General features: G+C 34.9%; 1 protein-coding gene across 1 annotated transcript; it reads right to left on the reverse strand.

Moving 5' to 3' along the window:
• Window positions 1–1,375: 1,375 nt before the first annotated feature.
• LOC144445708 (tRNA dimethylallyltransferase-like) lies at window positions 1,376–22,452 on the reverse strand. Its single transcript, XM_078135350.1, has 10 exons — window positions 22,321–22,452; window positions 20,819–20,956; window positions 14,477–14,575; window positions 12,469–12,866; window positions 6,692–6,834; window positions 3,922–4,039; window positions 3,247–3,443; window positions 2,907–3,016; window positions 2,098–2,218; window positions 1,376–1,750 (listed from the first exon to the last, which is right to left on the reverse strand). Exons 1-10 carry the CDS (start codon window positions 22,444–22,446, stop codon window positions 1,641–1,643), a joined length of 1,560 nt encoding a protein of 519 aa, XP_077991476.1. The 5' UTR covers window positions 22,447–22,452; the 3' UTR covers window positions 1,376–1,640.

The following is a 22,452-nucleotide window of genomic DNA, read 5'->3' on the forward strand; positions in this document are numbered from 1 at the left end:
TATCATTTATTCTTCTCGACTTGTTTCGCCAACAGGTACTTATAGTGCTAGAGAGAAAAATAATTGAGTTCCATGCACAATTATATTTTTTTCTACTCATAATTTATTGATAAGATTGATAACTTTGATATTTATTAATATTATGTAAATGATACATGTCAAAGTATAGTATTACAGTGGAAGACCATGTCATCAAATCTCAAGATCTCTTTCTTGTTTAAGTCTAACTCAACGAGGTCCTGAGATGAAATATGAATTTCAACCGAAGCCACCACAATCACAGAATTCTGACTGTCTAGTTTGTTATAACTTGAAATTAGATTTGTCCTCTAAAGGCCCACTTCATATTAGCAGTCAAATATCTGTCAAAATCAGCTGTCTGACACAGCATAGAAAACAATAGAATGATTCTATCTAATCTTTATGATTCAACTGATAAGATTACACTAATCTGAGAACCTGGGACTGAATCGTGAGCCTTTAATTATGCAAATTATTACTATCTGATCAGTTGTAAGCATGGGGTGAACACCTGTCTCTTGGACTTGGATTATTTAATGTGGCCATATGGATGAGGATTGGGTATTTATTTTGGATTTTGGATTAATAAAACAATTTTATTGAAAATTCAATGTGAAACAACATAGACCAAGTCTGTGTGTGTAACTCAATACATTGCAAAACATTAATAAATGTGTCAAATGTTTGTTATTGTACGTACAAACGTGACAAACATTTTACATATATATCAGTCTTCTGCAATGTATTGGAGTTATAAACACAGACTTGGTCTATGTTATTTCACATCGAATTTTTCAAGTTGGACGCCATGATAAAATTTTTAAATAAATACCCAATCCTCATCCGTATGACCACTTTAAGTTTTACGTAGAGTGTAAATTTTTATTGCACTTTGAGGAAAGAAAAGTAATGACATAAAGTACTGTACAAATAATAGTTCCATTATGAAAGGACTAGTAAATACTGCTGTAAATATTTCTACTATAATTGACCAGTTGTGAACAAAACTATACAATATTAGGAATTTAACATTTACAAACAATAGTAAATGTACATATACATTATATCGTGTAATAAACTCTCTTTTGCCAACTTGAAAAAGAATGTTTGTGTGTGAATGTATGTATGTGTGTGTATGTATGTGTGTGTGTATGTATGTATGTATATGTGTGTGTGTGTGTGTGCGCATGTACTACGTGTGTATGTACGCATGTGTTGTAGTGTGTGTAGTACGTACGTACATACATACATACATACATACATACATACATACATACATACATACATACATACATACATACATACATTCGTATGTATGTATGTGCATACATGTACATATGTGACGGTGTGTATGTCCTACAAAAACGTGTGTGTGTCGCTCTTTCTATAAGAATAGTACATTATTGTCATCATATACACTGTACCCTGTTAGTCCACTACAACTTACTCTCTACACTGAAGAGCAAGAAATTGTTTTTGCATGTGTTCTACTAATCTGAAAATTTGAATATTAAAATTCTGAAAATTCCTTTTAGACATACACGCCCCAACATCGAAAGCTGTTTTTGGTAATGCACGTTTTTCCCAAGATCACTAAATGGCAGTAGAACATCAAACTGTCATGTCTCTTCTTTGCTTTCCTCATTTGAATTTTTAGCACCTTCCATCAATTTCTGTAGTTGTTTTTGCTTCTTTAATTTTTTCTGGTGACCTCTAGATCTCAGATGAGCTGTGAGGAGAAAAAATACAACATTAGTTTACTTGGAGTTCATAGTAATAGCCACCCGTACTGATGGCGGGTTCCCAATACGTTCAGATGGTTATAGCGCCCCCTAGTGTTCAGTTAGAGAAAAACAAAGGTACACCATTTTAGATGGAATCTGGTCATTCGAGTACGTTCATTCGTTCACTGTAATAAGTGCAGCACTAACAATTTGCCTTGATGCACAATCAATTAGTGATAATGAAATAGGCCAAAAATAAGGCAGTAGGGAGGAGTGGACAGAGGGAGGGAGGCAGAGGGGAGAGAGACAGAAGGACAGATCTAAGTGAGAGAAATGTTTCTGAATCCATTACCTGTCCATTGTTGCTGCCCTACAATCAGTCTATCATTACATACTTCACATCTATGGGATACATGTATATCTATGTTTGGTGTCTGTTCATGTGGCAGTGGTGAAATTGGTGACCTCTCACCCTGAAATGTATCAATTATAAGAAATATATCACATTTCATAACTAGATAAGACTTTATACCAATGCAATTGTAGATAAATATGTCTTTGTGGAACACAGGGCTGGCTATTTCCACAGCAATTAGTGGTTTCATAATAACTAATTTGTGCATAAGAATTCTGAACATTTAAAAACTCAGAAGGAAAATCTCCTGTTTCTACTTATATTCACTATCTGACAAGTAAAGATATATCAAAGTGACTGACTGATTGATTGATTGATTGGCTGGTTATTGATTGGTTGCTTGATTGCTTGATTGATTGATTGATTGATTGATTGATTGATTGATTGATTGATTGATTGGCTGGTTATTGATTGGTTGGTTGGTTGATTGATTGATTGATTGATTGACTGTTATTGATTAGTTGGTTGGTTGATTGATTTATTGTTTGACTGACTGACTGATTGAATGACTGACTGGTTATTGATTAGTTGGTTGGCTGTTTGCTTATTGATTGATTGATTGGTTGATTGATTGATTGATTGATAAGCATTGACAGGTTGGTTGTTTAATAATTCAACAGTACAAATCAGGATATGATCGGTAACAACTGACACAGAGAACTGTTTTGGTAGTCATCTCCAATATTGAATGTTACTTTTCCAGACTGGATAAATAATGTTATTTTGTTCAAAATAAATCATCTCACCTGACACAAAGCCTGTACTATCTGAATAGCTGGTTGGTAAACGTTGGCATCCCATTGGTTGACATCTGTTGAGTCCAACCCATACACCGCTGGTACATCACTACCTGGTCCTATCAACAAAATCATCAGAGTTAGAAACTGTTAGCATCCAAAGTCGACACATTTTATCCTACTGCTAACAAAACTTTTAACCAAACAATCACCCAACCCTGTGTGAACTTTCATGTATGTCTGTGTATGTGTAGTGCTATCCATGGCAACAACTCTCACGATCTCAGCATGCTGGAACCAGAGAACACATCAGGACATAATACGAACAGTTCCATTTGTTATAACTTACTTTTTATAAATCTATTTCGAACCCATCTGTTCTGTTTCCTGCCATATCTTCTAGTGGCTAGTTTGAGAGCGGCTACTCCTTCATCTAATAACTCCTTGCCTTTATCACTCTCTCTTTCCTCTTCGCTCATGATCAAATACTTGTGGAATTCTTTGAAGCCAATGGATTGAAAAATACCATGTGTGTATAGTTCATCACTGGAAACAAACAAACAAACAAACAAACAAACAAACAAACAAACCATATACATCATTTCTCAGAAGTGTTTCTGCTACAAAGGTATAACGTTAGTAGGTAAAATCTATCCAAGTTCCTTGGTTATTTTCTACACCTGTTTGCATCACATTTCCAAAGAATTATATACATCAATAATTTTCCTTACAATATCAACTTTAAAAAATAGAGTTTGTAATGTATTTACAGAGAATCACCATAAAAGGTTAGAGTAATCTGTAAATTCCCTGACACCGACCATTTGATGGAAGAGCGCCACCAAGTGTCAGATTTGAGAGAGTACAATATTTTGCCAATGCAGTTATTCCTACATCAAATGTGAACTACTTAATGCTGGCAGAGATGTACACAATACAGACTGTCAGTGTGTCACTTTGTTACATAAAGTTGTAAATTTGTAATTCATGTATTAGCACACATCAAATCAAACTGACAGCTTACCTGTCAGTTTTCCCCTCTAGTCTCTGTTGATTGTAGTGTGTGTGAAAATCCAACAATTCTTCTAACAGGCCTTGCTCTATCATTTTATCCACTCTTGTGTCCAGTCTTTCATCAAGAACTGTAATCAAAGAATGAAACAGGATGTATAATTTAATCATCATTCCATTATTCTGTGTTTTTGTTAGAGTTGAAGAACCTCAGCATTACAAATTTTCATGAAATGATTTAAAATTCATTGAATTACCCATTCCTGTGCATTACACCATAAATTTGACTGGTAACTCTAGGAAGATGAACAGGGAACTTTGGTAGATTTCAAACTTTGTAACCCTTCACACAAATTACTATGTAAACTGTCATCATCTCTTACTGAAATCTACACTATATTGCCAGTGTTAGATGGAGTATTGGCAAAAACAGAGACTGGTGAAGAAGTATTTACGGTTGTTGGGGCACTTGTACACTAATCTTTCGAGATCGAACACCCATAAATATCATTGGCATATACCAGTTCACTTTCCAAAGGGATTGATCATGAAAGTCACCAGTTTTAATTAAAATAAAGTCTGTCAACTTCATTACTAAAAGGCTACTATTCTGCAACAATGTAACATTAAAACAAAATCCAATTATCATTTTTTTCTGTTTCTTTCATAATTCTGAAACAATGTTGCAATCGTACCAAGTTTTCATTCCCTCTAATTAACATAAATGAACCTACTTAGTTCAAGTGTGTATAACCTTTGGTTAAAAGTAATTTGTTTTGTAGCACTGTAATAACACAAATAGCTACTTTCGTTTTCAGGCACTGGATTTGTTACATGTACATTTTTACAACATGTATTTTCCAGAAAAAGCTCTTAAAGTCAGTGTTTTAGCTTGCTTTTGGCAACCCTGGTTAGGCCTTTAAAAAAAATTGTGCAGTTCTAATTACGCTCAATTTTAGAATACATGGGGGAGGGGGGGGGGGGGGGGTTAGATAGATTTTTTTTTTCATGTGCAAGTATCTAGTTCAGGTAGTTATGTTTTCCATTGTTTTCCATATAGTCTCTGTGTTATTGGTTTCTTCACATCAGATGTACAGCCATTACAGATTGGAAGAACAGTTTTATATTATCTTTTTAAATTGATGTCAGTATCCACTATTTCTCCCAAGACTTCATGATTTTTGCGATTTTATTTCATTTTTTGCCAAGTACCCCCCTCCACACACTGTCATGCACACACCAGCTAGCACTTAACCTACTGGTAGAAAGAGCACCAGTAATAGTCTCAGATTCAGCAATGTAGATATTTCAATATATTACACCTTTTGGAAAGATACGCCATTTTTTATGACAAGACCTGTTGCTGATAGTTACTTAGTTAAGTGATGTCGTCAGTAAAAGTGCTAAATTAATTATGCTAAGTATTATGTATGTGTCCAAGTCAACACTTCAAATGTGTGAATGGGACCAGTTTTTGAAAAGATTATTAACACCACTAGGAAAGACTCGTGATGACTAACAACTTCAGATTTTACAAGATCTTGGTTGTTTTATAATGTACAGAAAAAATAACACCTGTTCATGTATCAGTTTCTCCTCCTGATTAAACATATTTCAATAAAATAATTTTTGTAATTCATCAAATGATAACGTTTAGCAATATCGAGATTACACAACCTGCAAACTAATGCAATATGACAAATCGTGACCCACAAACTGACCAGCAGCCTACAAAGTGACCAGCAACACACAAAGTGACCAGCAGCCCACAAAGTGACCAGCAGCCTACAAAGTGACCAGCAGCCCACAAAGTGACCAGCAGCCTACAAAGTGACCAGCAGCCTGCAAAGTCACCAGCAGCCTACAAAGTGACCAGCAGCCCACACACTGACCAGCAGCCTACAAAGTGACCAGCGACTCACAAAGTGACCAGTGGCCTACAAACTGACCAGCAGCCTACAAAGTGACCAGCAGCCTACAAAGTTACCTGTATACTATTCACACTAATATTAGCCCACTAGATGGGACAGTAGGTATTCAATTCCTTAACATTATGGATTTAATATACATATGTATAATTAATTATGTCATCAAATCATTCATATATCCCAGAATGGATAAAGGCCCAGGATTCAATACCAGGTTCTTAGTGTAGTACCATTAGTGTTATCTTATCAGTGGCGTCATCAGAATTTACATAGAATCATTCAGACAACAGCTTTTGACACCTAAATTTAATTGATAATCCTAACTGGGTCTTTAATTAAGTGTATACCTCAGTAAATACAATACAAACAGTTTTGTTTTATATGCAACAAAATGCTTCAAAAATATTATAAAAACTTAGCAGCTTTGCAATTTCATGACTTAGAATATGAATTTATCACAAGAGTTAAAGGGGGATATAGTTTAGATAATTAATTATGTGTCAATTTCATCCAAAAAATTTAATCATTCATATTTATTATAATTATAGTAATTGTTCCATTTATGTTCTCAATCACATCTCAACTAATTTTAAGTTTTAATTATCAAATTAGCGTTAATCAACTAAATTACCTTTCACTTGTTTCAGTTTAATTAAACATAATCAATTTAATCAGGACTGCACATAGCCTGAAGTACTTTTTTCAATAACACTTCAAATATAATTAAGAGCTAATTAACTTAATTAACAATGATGGTCAATGACTATGAAGCTCAACTAGACACTTATAAATAGTTCATTTCACTTAATTAATTCTAAAAAATCAATAACTGGAATTGATCAGTGACCTACAAACCTTCCTGGTTACATTGTAGCCATAGTATACATGTGTCTTTGTATCGAAGTGGACCCCCTAGGACACTGCTTCCAGACTCTGACCTCTGTCTGTCCAACAGTACGCTGTGTTTGATACCATACTGGGCAAATACTTGTAAACTTCTAGAAATGGAAAAAAAAAATCAAAATTTGTCAGTAACAAATATGAAACAACAAAAAGTATGGATTTCCCCCAAAAAATAAATAAATAAAACAAACATCACTAAAAAATACATGTAAAAACTTCTAAAGGTGTTTTACATAAATGTTTTCATGAAATAGTTTCTTAGTTTCTGATAAGGAGCAATGCCATTTAGTGACTAGATTTCAAAAGATGATGGTAATTTCTACAAGTCTTTTGAACTCCTGCACTTACAGGAAAGTACATATCTATTAACTTGGGCCTGAAAAAAAAGTGTTTGGTTCCGGTTACCTGACCCAACCTAGTTTTTCACTGATGACCCTAAACTTTTTAAAAACATATTTGAGAAAGAAAAAAAATAAAATCACAAAAATTGTGAAGTCTCGCCAGAAATAATGGATTTGGAAAATTACATCAACTTAAAAAGACACTATAAAACTGTACTTCCAATCTGTAATGGCTGTACATCTGATGAGCAGAAACCAATAACACAGAGACCATATGGAAAACAACAGAAAACATTTACTTGAAGTAGACACTCACATATGAAAAAAACAAATTTTTTAAATAAATTAAAAAGTCTACCTACCCACGTATTCTAAAATTGAGCATAATCAGAACCACACAATTTTTATTAAGCCTTACTAAAATACTTCTTTACTTTATATTCTATGTCTTATCAGATTATTTAAACTCATAATGACAAAATGATGACAAATTTTCCAAGTCTCTGTTTTTACAAACATAAAATAGTTTGTCATTATGTGAATACATTTCAAAAGTTGACGTTCTTCTGAACATATTTAATATTTAAACTACACAAAATCTTTCAAAAATATTTTTGCAAGATTTTTCCTCTATCATTAAGACAGTGTATGTTTGTCAGTCAGTCTATCTGTATTTCTATGTGTGTATGTGTGTGTATGTATGTATGTATGTATGTATGTATGTATGTGTGTATGTATGTATGTATGTGTATGTATGTGTGTATGTATGTATGTCTGTCTGTCTGTCTGTCTGTCTGTCTGTCTGTCTGTATGTATGTATGTATGTATGTATGTATGTATGTCTGTCTGTCTGTCTGTCTGTCTGTATGTATGTATGTATGTATGTATGTATGTATGTGTATGTGTGTGCATGTATGTGTGTATGTATCATACATACACACACATACATACACACACATGCATACATACATACATACATACATACATACATACATACATACATACATACATACATACATACATACACACATAGTAAGTATGTATGTATGTATGTATGTATGTATGTATGTATGTATGTATGTCACTGTCTGTCCATTCTGTAGAGGACATCTCCATAAGGTCATGCTGACCTCTACACTAAACTGAATACAATTCAGTATTTCCACACTGGCATTCCTGTCACATACTGGAAATGACACAGTACATAGCTTCTAGAAATTTCTGAGACATCCCTAATCCTAGCCAATATGGAAAAAGACATTCCATACTAAAAGAAAATATGGAGTAATTCCGACTGCATACCAGTCTAGACAGAGGACATACCGGAATTTCCCAGACACGTGGCACAGAAGCATATTTTCATGTTTCCATACGTCACTATGGAATTTATCAAAGATCTAAACTGTTCTCCAATATCACTGATAACTAACGGTCTATAGATCGAACGATTTACCACTGTGCCTGCAGCTCTATCCACTATAACAGGGTACAATTAAAAGAAGCCCCATAATAACAATTCTTTCTGTGGAATATGAAACAGTAACAATTACGTTGCAATCAACTGTTCTAGCAATTCCAGAAACAATTTTACTAAATGTCATTAAAGGCTTGCATTGACATTAACATTCTATTAGCTTAATTCAGGTTTTATGTAAAGATTTTCATTTGAGTGAAAAAAAAAAATTTAAACTCAGCTTGTGCCATTTTAAAGTAAACATATGGATGAGGATTGGGTACTTATTTTCAATTTTGAATTTATAAAACAATTTTATGGCTTCCTACTTGAAAAATCAATGTGAAAAAACATATGCTAAGTCTATGTTTGTAACTCAATACATTGCAAAAAGGTCAAAAATGTGTAAAAAGTTTATTATTGTATGTACAATAACAAACATTTTACAAATTTATTATGTTTTTGTAATTTATTGAGTTACAAAACAGACTTGGTCAATGTTGTTTCACACTGATTTTTCAAGTAGTAAGCCATGATAAAATTGTTTTAGAAATTCAAAATCCTAAATAAATACCCAATCCTCATCCTTACGGTTGCTTTAAAGTCCCCTTCTGATCAGTCAGAAAAACCTGTCTTGCTTAGAATGTCGCATGTATTAATACACAACCTAAAAACTTGCACATATCACTGTTTATTATCATCATTTACATTCACCCATTCAAGAGATCACACAGTCTCATTGCCAAATACGATCATTATCAGCTGTACTTTGTAGAAAACATGTTGGTTCAATTTTCTTAATGCCTTATTGTGTTTACTGAACACACACCGTTAGAAATTACCAACAATCCCAACAGATTTCTAAATTGCCTGGAAATCCTTGACAAGTTCATTTACAACACAGCATCATTCCCTGGAGAAATTTCCATGAATTCGGAAAATGTGTGATTTTCTACTGTTTTATATTTAATTTGTTCCTTTGAATCAATTCTACTACACTTTCTATTCAATAAACAAGATACTGTAGAAACAGTGGCTGTCGAGTTGAACACAAGCTATTTTTTTCTTCATCTTTTTTTAACTGAATGTTACATAAATTTAGTTTGGATGTAGACATGGTTTGTAACCGCAGAGAAATACGTAAAATAAAATGAAGGATGGACTATGTTAAATTTAGCATACTACACTGAAAGCCGAGATTTAAAATTTTGATAGTCAGTAATGACCAAACCTGCGCCCCCACCCCCACCCCCACCCCACCCCAAGCAGATTTTGGACAAAATGAGTTGAATGTCAAGTTTGAAAAACAATAGCGTACCTGTAGTCTTGAAGGACTGACATTATTTCACTAATTTCAGCTATTCTGCCATTTTGATATTTTCAAATTCATTCGTCCCCCATTCATAAAATCAAAATGTCAGTTAGGATAGCTGAAATAGTGTAGTACTAGCATTAGTCCTTCAAGTCTACAGGTAGGCTACAGTTAGGATAGCAGAAATAGTGTAGTAGCTAGCATTAGTCGTTCACATCTACACGTAGGGTTACATAAAAATACACATCAGAAGTTTTCGATCTCTTGATGTTTGTTTCTGAAATATCAATCAAGATCATAAATTAAGATATATATTTTTATGTTGTAGCTGTTATTAGTGCAACCCAAAGTGTTGTCATGGTTTTATCATCAAAAAATAATCTTAGCTATTCAGGATAGTGCAGTGTGTGATAATAACAACAACAACAATTCTTGGAACTTTGGTTATGTTACTTTCATTTTTTTTTAACTTGCACATTCTATGGCCTTTTGTCAAAGTTAATTAAAAATTTCACAAAATGTCTGTCATTTCTGAATAATTATTGAAGAAGAATTTCACAGAAATTTCATGATGCCAATGAATAAACTTGACACTAATGACAGGACAAAATCTCTAAGCGAAATTATACACTTGTGAGTTGTCACTTTATAATTCATATTTATCAAATAACAAAAAAAAAACATTTTTGTTTGTTTTTATTGTAATACCCTTGTATAACAATTACGAACGGAATGAATTGATAGATTTATCCAAATAAAGTATTGTGATGCTCAATACTATGAAAATAAGGAGGGATACCCACTGCATACCAGAATAGCATGAATGCATACCACTGTTACCAGAATTTCACGCATGTAGCATTTCCGTTTTTTCTGTTGATATCCATGACTGAGGAATCAGTCGTAGTTCAATAAATCTCCATAAATATCACTTACAATCAACTATTTAAAGAATTCACGTTTTCAGCTGGGTTTTTAGTAGCTTAGAGGCTATCTATTGACTTTGAAAGTCAAATAAATGGCTAGAGCATAGTCTGATACGCAAGTCCAATGAAGAACTAGCGTGTTGCCCAATTCACGTTTTCAACTACGTATTTTGGTGGTCTACAAGCTATCTATTGACTTTGAAATTTGACTATTTAAAACGGTTAGGCTAGTCTAATTCACGTTTTCAGCTGGGTTTTTTTGGTCGTGTAGAAGCTATCTATTGGCTTTGAAAGTTGACTGTACAGCTAGAATCTTGTCTAGGGTTTTTGACAGTGGAGAAATTCTGATAGCAATGATATAGATGGGCATCACAATTATTCAGGCAATACTTCAGATTTTCTCAAATTGACAGGATTCCATCAGATTTATCTTTAATACAGCAAATTCAGAATACTATAATATTTTGGGTATTTTCACATCTTTATCCTTGGTGGGACTGTATTTTCAGTGGGGTGAAAACAAAACCCTACGAGATGATTACTACTTGAAACAGTCCATGGTGCTGTCTAAACCAATGTGACATGCCACTGGCACACAATAATCCCCCTCCCTTACTATGTGATGATTTAAAAAAAAAAAAAAAAAAAAAAAAAAAAAGTTTGTAAATCATTTTGACCTACAAGTTACAACAACAAAATATTTGTTTTTTATTAATTTTAGAGCATGCTGTCAAAAAAGGTCATGTGTCCTTTAAACCAATTTCATATGTCATTAACCTGCAATTGCTTATGACCACCAAAATTCGTTCACCTATCTCTTACTAGGTGGTAACTCAGAAAAAAAATTTCATCATTTCACCCGCAACAAAAATTGTTTTTCTATTACAGGGCACCCTGTAGAAAAACATATGACTAAATTGAACATATGGATATTAAAAAAAGAATATAGGGCAGTCAGAAAAAAAAGGCATGCTTTGTGTTAAATGTATTAATCAATCCCACATATAGTTAGTCAGGTACATCATGACAGGGCGCCCTCACACATCGGTCAACCCACAAAATGTCTTCAGACTTCTCTTAGTAGTGTTAAAGGTTCACTTTGAAAACAGGACTAAAATGTAGGTGTGTAAAACAGTTGTCTGGCAAAGCTATAGAAAGAGTTGGTTAAGAACTAAATACTTGCCAAAATAGAATATTTAAACTAAAAACATGGCAGCCATAACATTGAATGTCATTTGATACTGGGTATATGTCAAAGGTTGTTACTTGTGATGCGACGAGGTGGTTACATGGGGCAATTCATGAAGCAACTCAAGAAGCAACGTCAAACGAGTTGCAGAAAATCCAATATGTCAGATTCCTTGTGATACACCTAGCGATGTCGCAACACCCTGCAATTATGTTCGTACAGGAGGTAATTCATCGCATGCAACGAACTGCTTACTGCATGCATTGCTCATCGAGTTGCCTCGTGTAATTGGGCCTTCATGCGAGAACTTGGGAATGAAACATTGGCCTTTAAATTTCCACTTCAGATAGGATTAAAATTTAAGTACGAAAAAGTCGTCTGGCAGTCCTACAAAAAAAGTTGCTCCTGAACAAAAAACTAATCCTATGTAATGGTTCATGGCTCCACTGATAAGATAACACTAATGAAATGTGATGTCCCAGGATTGAAACATGGCCCTTTAACTCACCTGTATATCTTCCTCTTATCATTAGGATGAAATCTCTCTGCCATACTAGAATCTACTTCCTGTAACTTCTCATGTAGTTCAACACTACTGATTTTCTCAAATGAAATATCCGACAAAAACGTCCTCAGTTCGTTCTGTTTAACATTATCAACTGTTATCGTTTCATCCACATGAATATTTAAATCTCTCTCTTCTTCACTATCATCATCATCGTCTTCACTATCTTGTCTATTTCCATCACGATCTCCACATTCATTATTTTTGGGTTCTGTCCTAATTTCCTCAACTCTTTGTAACTTTGAATCCGTGTTCTTCCCAGTATCTTCCACACATCGTTTCCTTTTTAATTTACTCTCCCGGTCTTCCCTTTGTGATATTAATTCATCAGAGTTTTCAATCTAGTGAGAAAGACACAAATAAAGTGAAACATAGCAGTACTTTCCGATGATCTACCTTAGCTATTTCTCTACAGACATTGGTCCAAATGTGCCAGTCTCCAATCAAAACATTGGCAGAAAATCTGAATCAGCTTTTCCATCAAACATTTTTAGCCCACCTAAGAATTGTTTTCAAAATTTGTTTGGCTTTGCCATAAAATTTCATTTCTAATTAAAAAGAATTTACTTTCAAAAATTCTGTAGAATTATTGCACATATGCATACATGATCCTTCTCCACTGTCTATGATTATACTTTTGGGTTTCGCTTTATGATTTATCTCTTTAGGAATCTTGTGTTGAAAAAAAATTTAAACTATCCACGCAAACTAAAAGAGTAAGTACTGGAGTTCAAAATTAGACAGGCACATCTCTCGTGAAATTTATGATTTTGGTCTCATAATCTTCACAAGTTTTGAATTTGTTATTAATTTCAAAATTTGTGAAGAAAAATGTGGTCAATTTGTTTATTCTCAAGTTATCAAACTACTATTAGTGGGCTTTGTGATGTTCATCTAACTTCACAATCATTCACTCAGGTCACTATTTCACACAAAAGATTTCATTCAAAATGAGTTAAAAAAACAAGACAACAAAAACTGATTGCTACAACTTTTGATGTAAACAAGATGTTAAACAAAAGCTGCTAACCACTCATTAATTTTTACAAAAGATCTCGTTTACATATTTACTTAATTATACAATTTGATAACAATGCACTGATTACAGAAAACAACAAAATAGAAACATTACCAATTAGAGTAGAAAAACATTGGTGATGTTGGACACATGTAAGATGGATTACTAGTCTTTGGCAATGTTCCATGGATACATGAAACTTTACTAGGAAGCATACTTCTTGGGTTATAGCTAAATTTATTTGACAGGTGGGTTTTTTTTGTTTTTTTTGGTTTTTTTGTTTGGTTTTTTTTTTTTTTGGGGGGGGGGGTTTAAGAGGAGGGGGAGTGGGGACATATTGAGTGAAAACAACATTTTAAGAAACAAAATCAACATGGAAAGCACGATGTAAATTTTCGACATTTTTCCAAAAAGAGAAACAATTCAAATTATATGCAGTAGTTTTTTGCCATTTTTCTGTAATTCTTGTTCAAGTCACTTTCAAGGCCAAGGCAGAAATGCCCGTGTTCAATCCAGTGCTATTTTAAACATAGAATGCAAAATGTAAATTTTACTGAAAATGTGCCACCAGATTTAAACTGAATGCCTTCCGTAAGGGTTGGTTAGTCTTGCAATGTCATGATTTATGTAAGAAATTTAGCTCTATATCTGAAAATCCATAAAATCAAAATGTCAGTTAGGATGGCGAAATAGTGTAGTGGCGATAGTCCTTCAAGTCTACAGGTAGGCTACAGTTAGGATAGCTGAAATAGTGTAGTAGTGTTAGTCCTTCAAGTCTACAGGTAGACTACAGTTAGGATAGCTGAAATAGTGTAGTAGTGTTAGTCCTTCAAGGCTACAGGTAGGCTACAGTTAGGATAGCTGAAATAGTGTAGTAGCAATAGGCTAAGAACAGTAAACCAGCTAATACAACAGACATTAATACGGACGTACCTTAGAATCGATAAGTATTTTCCATAGCAGTGACTCGATGTAATAGTTAGTACCACCTACTATTATTGGCAATTTCTTCTTAGCTAGGATACCATCTATGTTCATCTGAGTCAAGGAAAAATGACGATAACATTTCTAACCAACAGACAATTACTCCTTGCAATATCAGTTACCAAGTCCCTTTTTTGTTCTGAAACTATCACTTTAAATTGTATCAAAGATGGATTTTAAAAAACGAATTCTCTGTATCTATGTAATTCTAATTTGATTGATAATACACAGGAAATAGGACATATGTATCCTAAGCACAATTTCATTTTCAAAAGAACTAAATCTCTCATTGCCTCCATCATGCATACATACATACACGCAGTAACAGACAGATGCAAGCACACACACAGATACAGATACAGACAGACAGACAGACAGACAGACAGACAGACATACATACATACATACATACATACATAATGATACATACATACATACTAATACATACATACATACATACATACATACATACATACATACATCATGCATACATACATACATACATACATACATACATACATACATACATACATCATGCATACATACATATAGAAATGCATATGGAACTTGCAAGTCAGTCCATATAAATAGATGTAAAATCCGACATTTCGAATAAATATTCTTTTTCAAGGTATTATCGGTGAGATACAGACATGTTTGGTAAACACATACATAGACAGACACACACACAGACACACACACAATTATAATAGTGTTAATACATTCATAGACACACACACACACAATTATAAGTGTTAATACATTCATAGTTATATAAACTGCTGAGTAAGGGTTTCCGCCTTGCATAACCAAGTACTAAAGGTCATGAAAAGGACAATGGCCTAAGCCACAATGAACTTTTCACAGGACATCGACCATCAAGTAACAAATTCAAATTTCCTAATTACATAACTCACAAAGGAGAAATCTACCTACAAGCATAGAGTTAAAATATTTCATGTTCACTAGGGTGGAAATTAGTGAAATTGATTTCACTTGACTTTATGCCTCATTGATGGCCAATTACTTTCTGACACTTTGAGTAATCTGTTCTCCATTTGTTCTACAGAATACAATGTTCTACTACTGGTCATCAAAGGACTACAAAAGTTCACTGCCAAGGTCAACAAAGGGCTAATGAGATGCAAATCTCTTTCAGCTGTTAGATACCTGGAGAAATAACACACTTGAACTTTATCAGCGAAGTTTATTGTCACTGAAGTGCAAGTCCACCTAATTGGTGACACCTGTGTTATTTATGGAATTTTTTTGTTACAATCATTAATATTCACAAACTCAGAGAGTTCATTCCACTTATTCGAAGATAATACCATATTTTATGTGTAATTCCTTCAAAATTTAAATCCTCATGATTACAACAATCAACTTGGGTTGTTACCAGAGCCAACGACTTTCCCATTCAAGGTGGGTGGGGGGATCTCTCCAAAGTTAATGTATGCAAATAATATGCAAATCTTTAAAAAATTGTGCAAGACAATGGTAAAGGAATGTGAAGATGTCTGGTTGGATAAGAAATGAATGAAAACCATGTTGATTAACTGGTATTGTCCACAACAAAAAATCAATCCTGTCTGAAACAGAAACCAACAATAAAAATTTTTGTACTTTGAAAATATTTCTCATACTTTAGGTTTGTTTCCTGTGGGAGCTACACATATGGCAGAAAAACACGTGCTTGAGAATGTAAAGATAACTGACTTCTTAACTCTCAGCATATTTGGGTAATAACTGGTTTGGGTTACTCAATAAAGAAAGGGCGGATAAAAGAAAAACAACAGACAGCCTTCACACTGTATATGACAATGCTACCACTAGTTCAAGGCATAGTTGAACACAATACACATACCAACAAAATGTGTGTTTGTTGAAGGTTGAGCGGGTAAAAATTGATCAAAAGTTTCAAAAGATCTTTTAGTAAAGTTGACTTTCAAATGAACAAAATTGTCCATGCTTTCCAACTGAACTCGGAGTAGTTTGTCGTCCAAAATGTTATTTTCACAGGACAAAAACAATTTTTTAAACAAATTTCTGGACTAAAACGGTTCCCATGATCATTTCCGTTCTGGATTGACCAAAAATGTTAATGAGCTTGGTAGATCAAAGGAATTATAAGGTTATAAGGCACAAACTAAAAAAAAAAAAAAACTTTTCTGTGTTGTATAAAGTGTGGAAGCCAAATTTCTGGACTATTTTTTATATTTTTTGGAAAAAAGTTGAGTAGCATCTCCTCTCAGGTGATTGTTTGTGAAACACCTATTCACCTGATTACAAACATACCTGGTTTTTAAACCCTTGGGCAAACAAACTGATCAATAAAGTCATTAGCCCCAAACATCTTTTACATAAAGAAACCTTTCAAGTTCGTCTGTGAAAAAATTAAAGTTTCTTTTCCCAAAAAAACAGACACTGGGTCTGTCAATATGATACTAAAAGTTTCTGAAAAAGTTCTGAACTGTGGATAACAATATAAATTGCACCTATCTCCACAAGATAATTGCACAATCAGTGATTTTGTTAATGTTAAGTAGGCTAAATGTACCCAATATCTCTGGGTATTTTACTGGGGTTCTCCTCAACAGCGCACTATATGGAAATCTCTGAAGTTTCACCAGGACCCCCCCCCCCCTCCCCCCTTGCTACTGCTACTAGGGTTCCCCACCAAAATTATGGTACAAGGTTAGAAATCTATGCAAGTTTTACCAAACCCCCCCCCCCACCCCACCCCCACCCCCACCACCACCACCACCACCACCTCTGTTACTACAGCACCCCACCAAAATTATGGTACAATGTATAGAAATCTATGCAAGTTTTACAAGATCCACAGTCTGTTACCAGGGTTACCAAACTGTACCGCAGACACTAACAATTTAATGTAGTTCTATTTGGGTGCCACCTAAGTAGGTATGGGAGGGGCACTACTTTTTGTATAAAGTCACTGGGCACAAACCACAAGTAATCACGTACGTGCAACAAATAATACCTTACAAGTTCCACCACAATACATATGTATTTTCAAGTTGATGTAATACTCTAATTCTTCAGTCTGTCTTAAAAAGTTCTTAAAAACTGTCCCGGGGTCAAGACTTTCCATCAATACAACAAAAGACACGCTCCTTATAGAAACAGTTTACATGGGTGTGACTACGAATGATGTTCTGGGGGGGAGCTGGGTGTGACTTGTGATCTTGTTGGCTTGGGGTACTCTTTCATATGGTATAGCCAAGTAGCTACTTAAAATTTCATGATGCCTGATTTACACAAAGAAACTGAACCAATCGGATGCCAGTCTAGAAATCATGTGATCCCTCTTATCCAATTAAGCAATGAAGGTGCATTCAAAATGTAACTGCCAATTTGTCTGCATGTGTGGTACTAGATGAAGTCATTTCAACACTTTAATCCCCTGTTCTGACTGTTCACCATGCAGGATTACTATAAACCTAAGCCCCTAAAGACTAGCCTGAGGTTCTTTCTAAAAAAAAAAGAAGAAAAAAAACAGAACCAAAGGAATTGCTGCGTGAATAGCAGACAAATTTTGTGGGCAAGAGTGCATAACAGTCACATTAACAGAACAAACAACTGTGAAATGAGAAAAAAAAGAATTCAATTGAAATTACTCTTTGCAGACGGCATGAATGGATTTTATAGGGCTTCTTCCCCATGAGAACACAACCCTTACAACCACACTACACACACAATGATGACGATTTATAGGTGTAAAGGTGAAATGAAAACATTGACAGAACAATTGACCAAAAAAAAAAAAATGAGCTGATTCTGAGATCGCATATCTAATCACTTAGCTATCTGGTGCTAAATACACCTGAATTCAATTTCGAACTGGTCCTCTAAATATTTAACCAAACACTTGTAAAATGTTTGGGTGTGTAAAGTTCTAAGCCCATCAAAGGAGCTCAGTCTCTGTCTTGTCTGCACATCTCGGATTAAGCCTTGTACTAGTTGTAGCACAACAGTGGCCATGTAATGGCTGGAAAATTACAAATCCATGTTTATTTGATGGATGTAGATCTTTTTGTTTGGCTTCTTTTGATCTCTTTCAACTGATAAAGCCATGCTAAAAGCATACTCACAGTAACTTAATCTCTTTACATTTGAACTACTTGTCAACATACTGCATTATGCTAATATTGTTTATTTCTCATAAAACAAACAGACCAATGGAAGAAAGAAGGTAATTTGCATAATGAACATCTCAGCTCTGAGAAAATTCAACACATTGTTTGCTGACTGTCTTGTAAATTAAAGTAAACTGTGCTTTTTAAAGTGATGGCTAAGACAAATATAGGGGGAGGGGGAATGGGAGTGTGACAATAGCTCAGACAACTATGGCTTCTAAGTAATAGCTTACAAAACTGCAGGGGGGAGGGAATATTGGGCTTCTAGTAATAGTAATAGCTCAGACAACTTTAGGGGCCAAGGAAACCGCAAGAGAGAGACAATCCACAGGGAAGGGACCAGGGCTTTAGACAACTTTGGAGGTGGGTATACAACTTGGAGAATAGGCTTGACAACTGCAGGGGTGGGGAATAGGACTTCAGACAAATGCAAAGGTGGGGGAATGGATTTCTCACAAATGCAGAGGGGACTGGACTTCCTGAAGTCGTATATTCCAGTACTCATTTCCTTAGTGTTTTCCTTGAGTGGAAACATCTTCAAAATTCACAAAACACAGCCATTCAAGAGCTTGGGTATGGCATAGTAGAGTTTGGACAATTTTGACCATAGAAAGTTGGAATTCCCACGAAAATGCTGCAATTCTAGGAAAAGAAGCTTCTCATGACATAAAACTCTCCCTTGGGGAACATTTTGAATTCTTCGAACCATTGTGAATGCAGAAGACAAAAAATCTTGTCAACAGCAATACCTATACACACATACTGAAAATGGTAGGAAGTCATTCACAAAAGCTCATTAAGTATCACCTACTGGGTTATTAGGAGTACGGAAAAAAACTGTTTGGTCCCAGTTACCCGACCCAACTTAGTTTTTCACTGATGACCCTAAACTTTTTTTTTTTTACATATTTGAGAAAAAATAATAAAATTTGCGAAAATTGTGAAGTCTCAAAAGAAATAGTAGATGTGGAAACAGACGACAATATAACACTATTCTTCCAATCTGTAATGGTTGTACATCTGACGAGTAGAAATCAATAACACAGAGACCTTACGGTTTTCCACAGAAAACAGACCTACTTGAACTAGACTCGCATATCAGAAGAAAAAAAATAAGAAAAAAAATAAAATAAGAAATCTATTCTAAAATTGAGCGTAATTGGAACCACAATTTTTTTATTAGGCCTTAGCAAACTCAATTCCCAACAGCAAGAGTTTGGATGTTAGTTAGGACCTTTCACACAGGTATGCATGATGGTGCAGATGGTAACTTTTCCCAGCCACATATGCTGGCAGACATTCAATTTACAAGACTGACCCCTCACCTTATTTCTCTTTCACTTGAGCTATATATATGCTAATATTTCAACATTGCTCTCTTAATTTGCATATTACGATAAAGAAACAGGTGTATTACATATGTCATTTCTTATATAGGACACATTTGACCAATCAGGTGAAAGATTTACCCTAACAGGTGCCGCATGTCACAGCAGAGATTGATTTTCATCTCTTTATGGGGGAGGGGGTGCATAGAAACAGGTGCACAATAAAATTACCTTTCTAAATTCTACATTTTTTATCACTAAAAACTACAGGTGACTAATGATTAGCATTCACATTATGCACACCTGCAGAACATGATTCATTCCCCATTACAAGTTAGTCCAGATACCATCTGCAGCTTTGAATCCTCCACACCTCTAAGGGAATCAGAAGTCATGATCCGAAAGTTGATCATGCCACCACAGCTATCCTTACTCAAAGAATGCCATAAATAATGCCAACCTAAATCCCAGAGTGTATTGTTTAATTCCTTTTGAAATAGTGGGTTTTTTAAGTTATTAGATTTGGAAAATCTACCTCGCATCTCAACCCCCCCCCCCCCAAAAAAAAAAACCATCTACCTCCATTCTTAAAGCCCCCCTCCCCCTAACTATCTACCTCAGTTCTCAATTCCCCCCCCCCCCCACAAAAAAAAAGTACTGGAATGCTACCCAACCTACAAATGGATTGGTAGCTGTGTAAATTCTAAAATTAATTCCAACTTCCTTGTTCCTGGTTATTTTCCAGACCACGAAAATGCTCTCTTGTTATCACTTTCCTTATCAGCGGAATGTCAAAAGGATATGATGGGAACAGCTTTGTTACGGAAGTCAACCACTGTATAGCGACTGAGAGGCTCGATAAAATCTATGACATGATGTGGACACTGCTGTCTTTCTTCCGTTGTCACTTTATTGGTGATTATATCCAGGCCTTTGTACACCTGAAAAAGACTATACAAACTTAGTTCAACATTTCAATACTTGAGAGCTCAGACCACCATACAACTGTAGTTTGAGCTGAAAGTAAACAGTCTTGTTCCAGTGAGTGAGTGAGTGAGTGAGTGAGTGTGTGTGTGTGTGTTGTGTGTGTGTGTGTGTGGGAGGGGGTTATACAAACAAGTAATGTGTATTTCTTGTACCATATGTATTTTGAAAAGAAAGAAAATGTAGCGGAAGAGTAAGGATTGTGTGTTTTGCAACTTCTCAATTGTTTACAGAATAATGTGGGTTTTTTTTTTAAATGTTCAACACATAACTTTGTGACACTGAATCCAGTTTAACTTTAGTTTTATCTCACGGTTTTTTTTTTGAAGAGGAAACAAATTCCATTAAGTTTTATCCATCACACACTATTTTAAAAAGTGTCGAAAGAGAGTTAAGTCAACTTCAGACATATTCTGGCTGTTGTGACCCTTTCAAATTTTTCGTTTTGAAGAATCTGGGATGGGGAAGGAGTATGTAAAATGATGATATGAATACAAACTTAGGGGGCAAATCAGTTCAAGGTATCCACTGACCCTTAATGACCTAGAATAGTCCATTAACTCATAGGGATAAGCAATAATAAGACGGGTGATGTGATTTGTAAATGCTAAACATACTCGTATACTGTTTTGTATCAGATCCACAATATGTTTTTGACGTAATTTATCGATGAAGTAATGAACATTGTCTTTTGAAAAAAATATTCGATTTACGAAAGTACGTGTGTATATTACATGCACGATTACACGTGTTAAATACACAGTGCGACTAAAGCATGCACAGTGCAACGTGTAAGCTCACATCATATTGTGTATAGGAAATGAACACAGGTATGTATATCACTTTAGTGTTTTTAACGATTGGATACCCTCCACCAAGTCTATGGTTGAACTGGTTTAGCTACTCAAGGCGCAGTACCCTGTATCCGTTTCCATCATGCATAAATACCCATTATATCTTATTCGCAAGTTATTGTACTAGGTGAACGCCTCGGTCTCCTGATACTACTAGTACTACACGAGGCCGACAATAGGCGAAAACAACACTAGAGAAACTCGTACATGTCAGCCCTTTGCCTTTCATACGAAAAAAAAGTTTGTAACACTATATATTTCATCTGTTAATATATAAGCAGATGTGTGCATTCAAACTGATCCTCCTACTTGGAGAATCATATATAAGATCCAAGCAAAAGTGTTGCGTGTATGGAGGCGATACGATAGTCTCGACCACTCGAGTTTGAGTGAAGGCATGGTTCCAAACACGTGGTCCTACAACAAAATGATTGTATGCTACTTCCAAACGAAAAAGTCGTCAGTACCTGCATTGAATCAGCACTTATTATCTCGCCGTTCATTTTTGCACCTATTTCCAAGGCAAGTTTCGATTTCCCAGCACCAGTTGCTCCTAATATCACAACAACGGGGAAACGACGAAATACCCTCATGGAGGT

The sequence above is a fragment of the Glandiceps talaboti genome, chromosome 14 (genome assembly GCF_964340395.1).
Source record: "Glandiceps talaboti chromosome 14, keGlaTala1.1, whole genome shotgun sequence".
In the NCBI taxonomy this organism is placed as follows: Eukaryota; Metazoa; Hemichordata; class Enteropneusta; family Spengelidae; genus Glandiceps; species Glandiceps talaboti.

What these genes read in the sequence shown, in the direction of transcription:
- LOC144445708 (XM_078135350.1), bottom strand. Translation starts at nt 22,446, where the DNA reads ATGAGGGTATTTCGTCGTTTCCCCGTTGTTGTGATATTAGGAGCAACT. An exon ending in TAAGTGCTGATTCAATGCAG is followed by an intron (nt 20,957 to 22,320) that starts GTACTGACGACT and finishes AGTCTTTTTCAG; the next exon opens with GTGTACAAAGGCCTGGATAT. An exon ending in TAGTACAGGCTTTGTGTCAG is followed by an intron (nt 2,219 to 2,906) that starts GTGAGATGATTT and finishes GATACATTTCAG; the next exon opens with GGTGAGAGGTCACCAATTTC.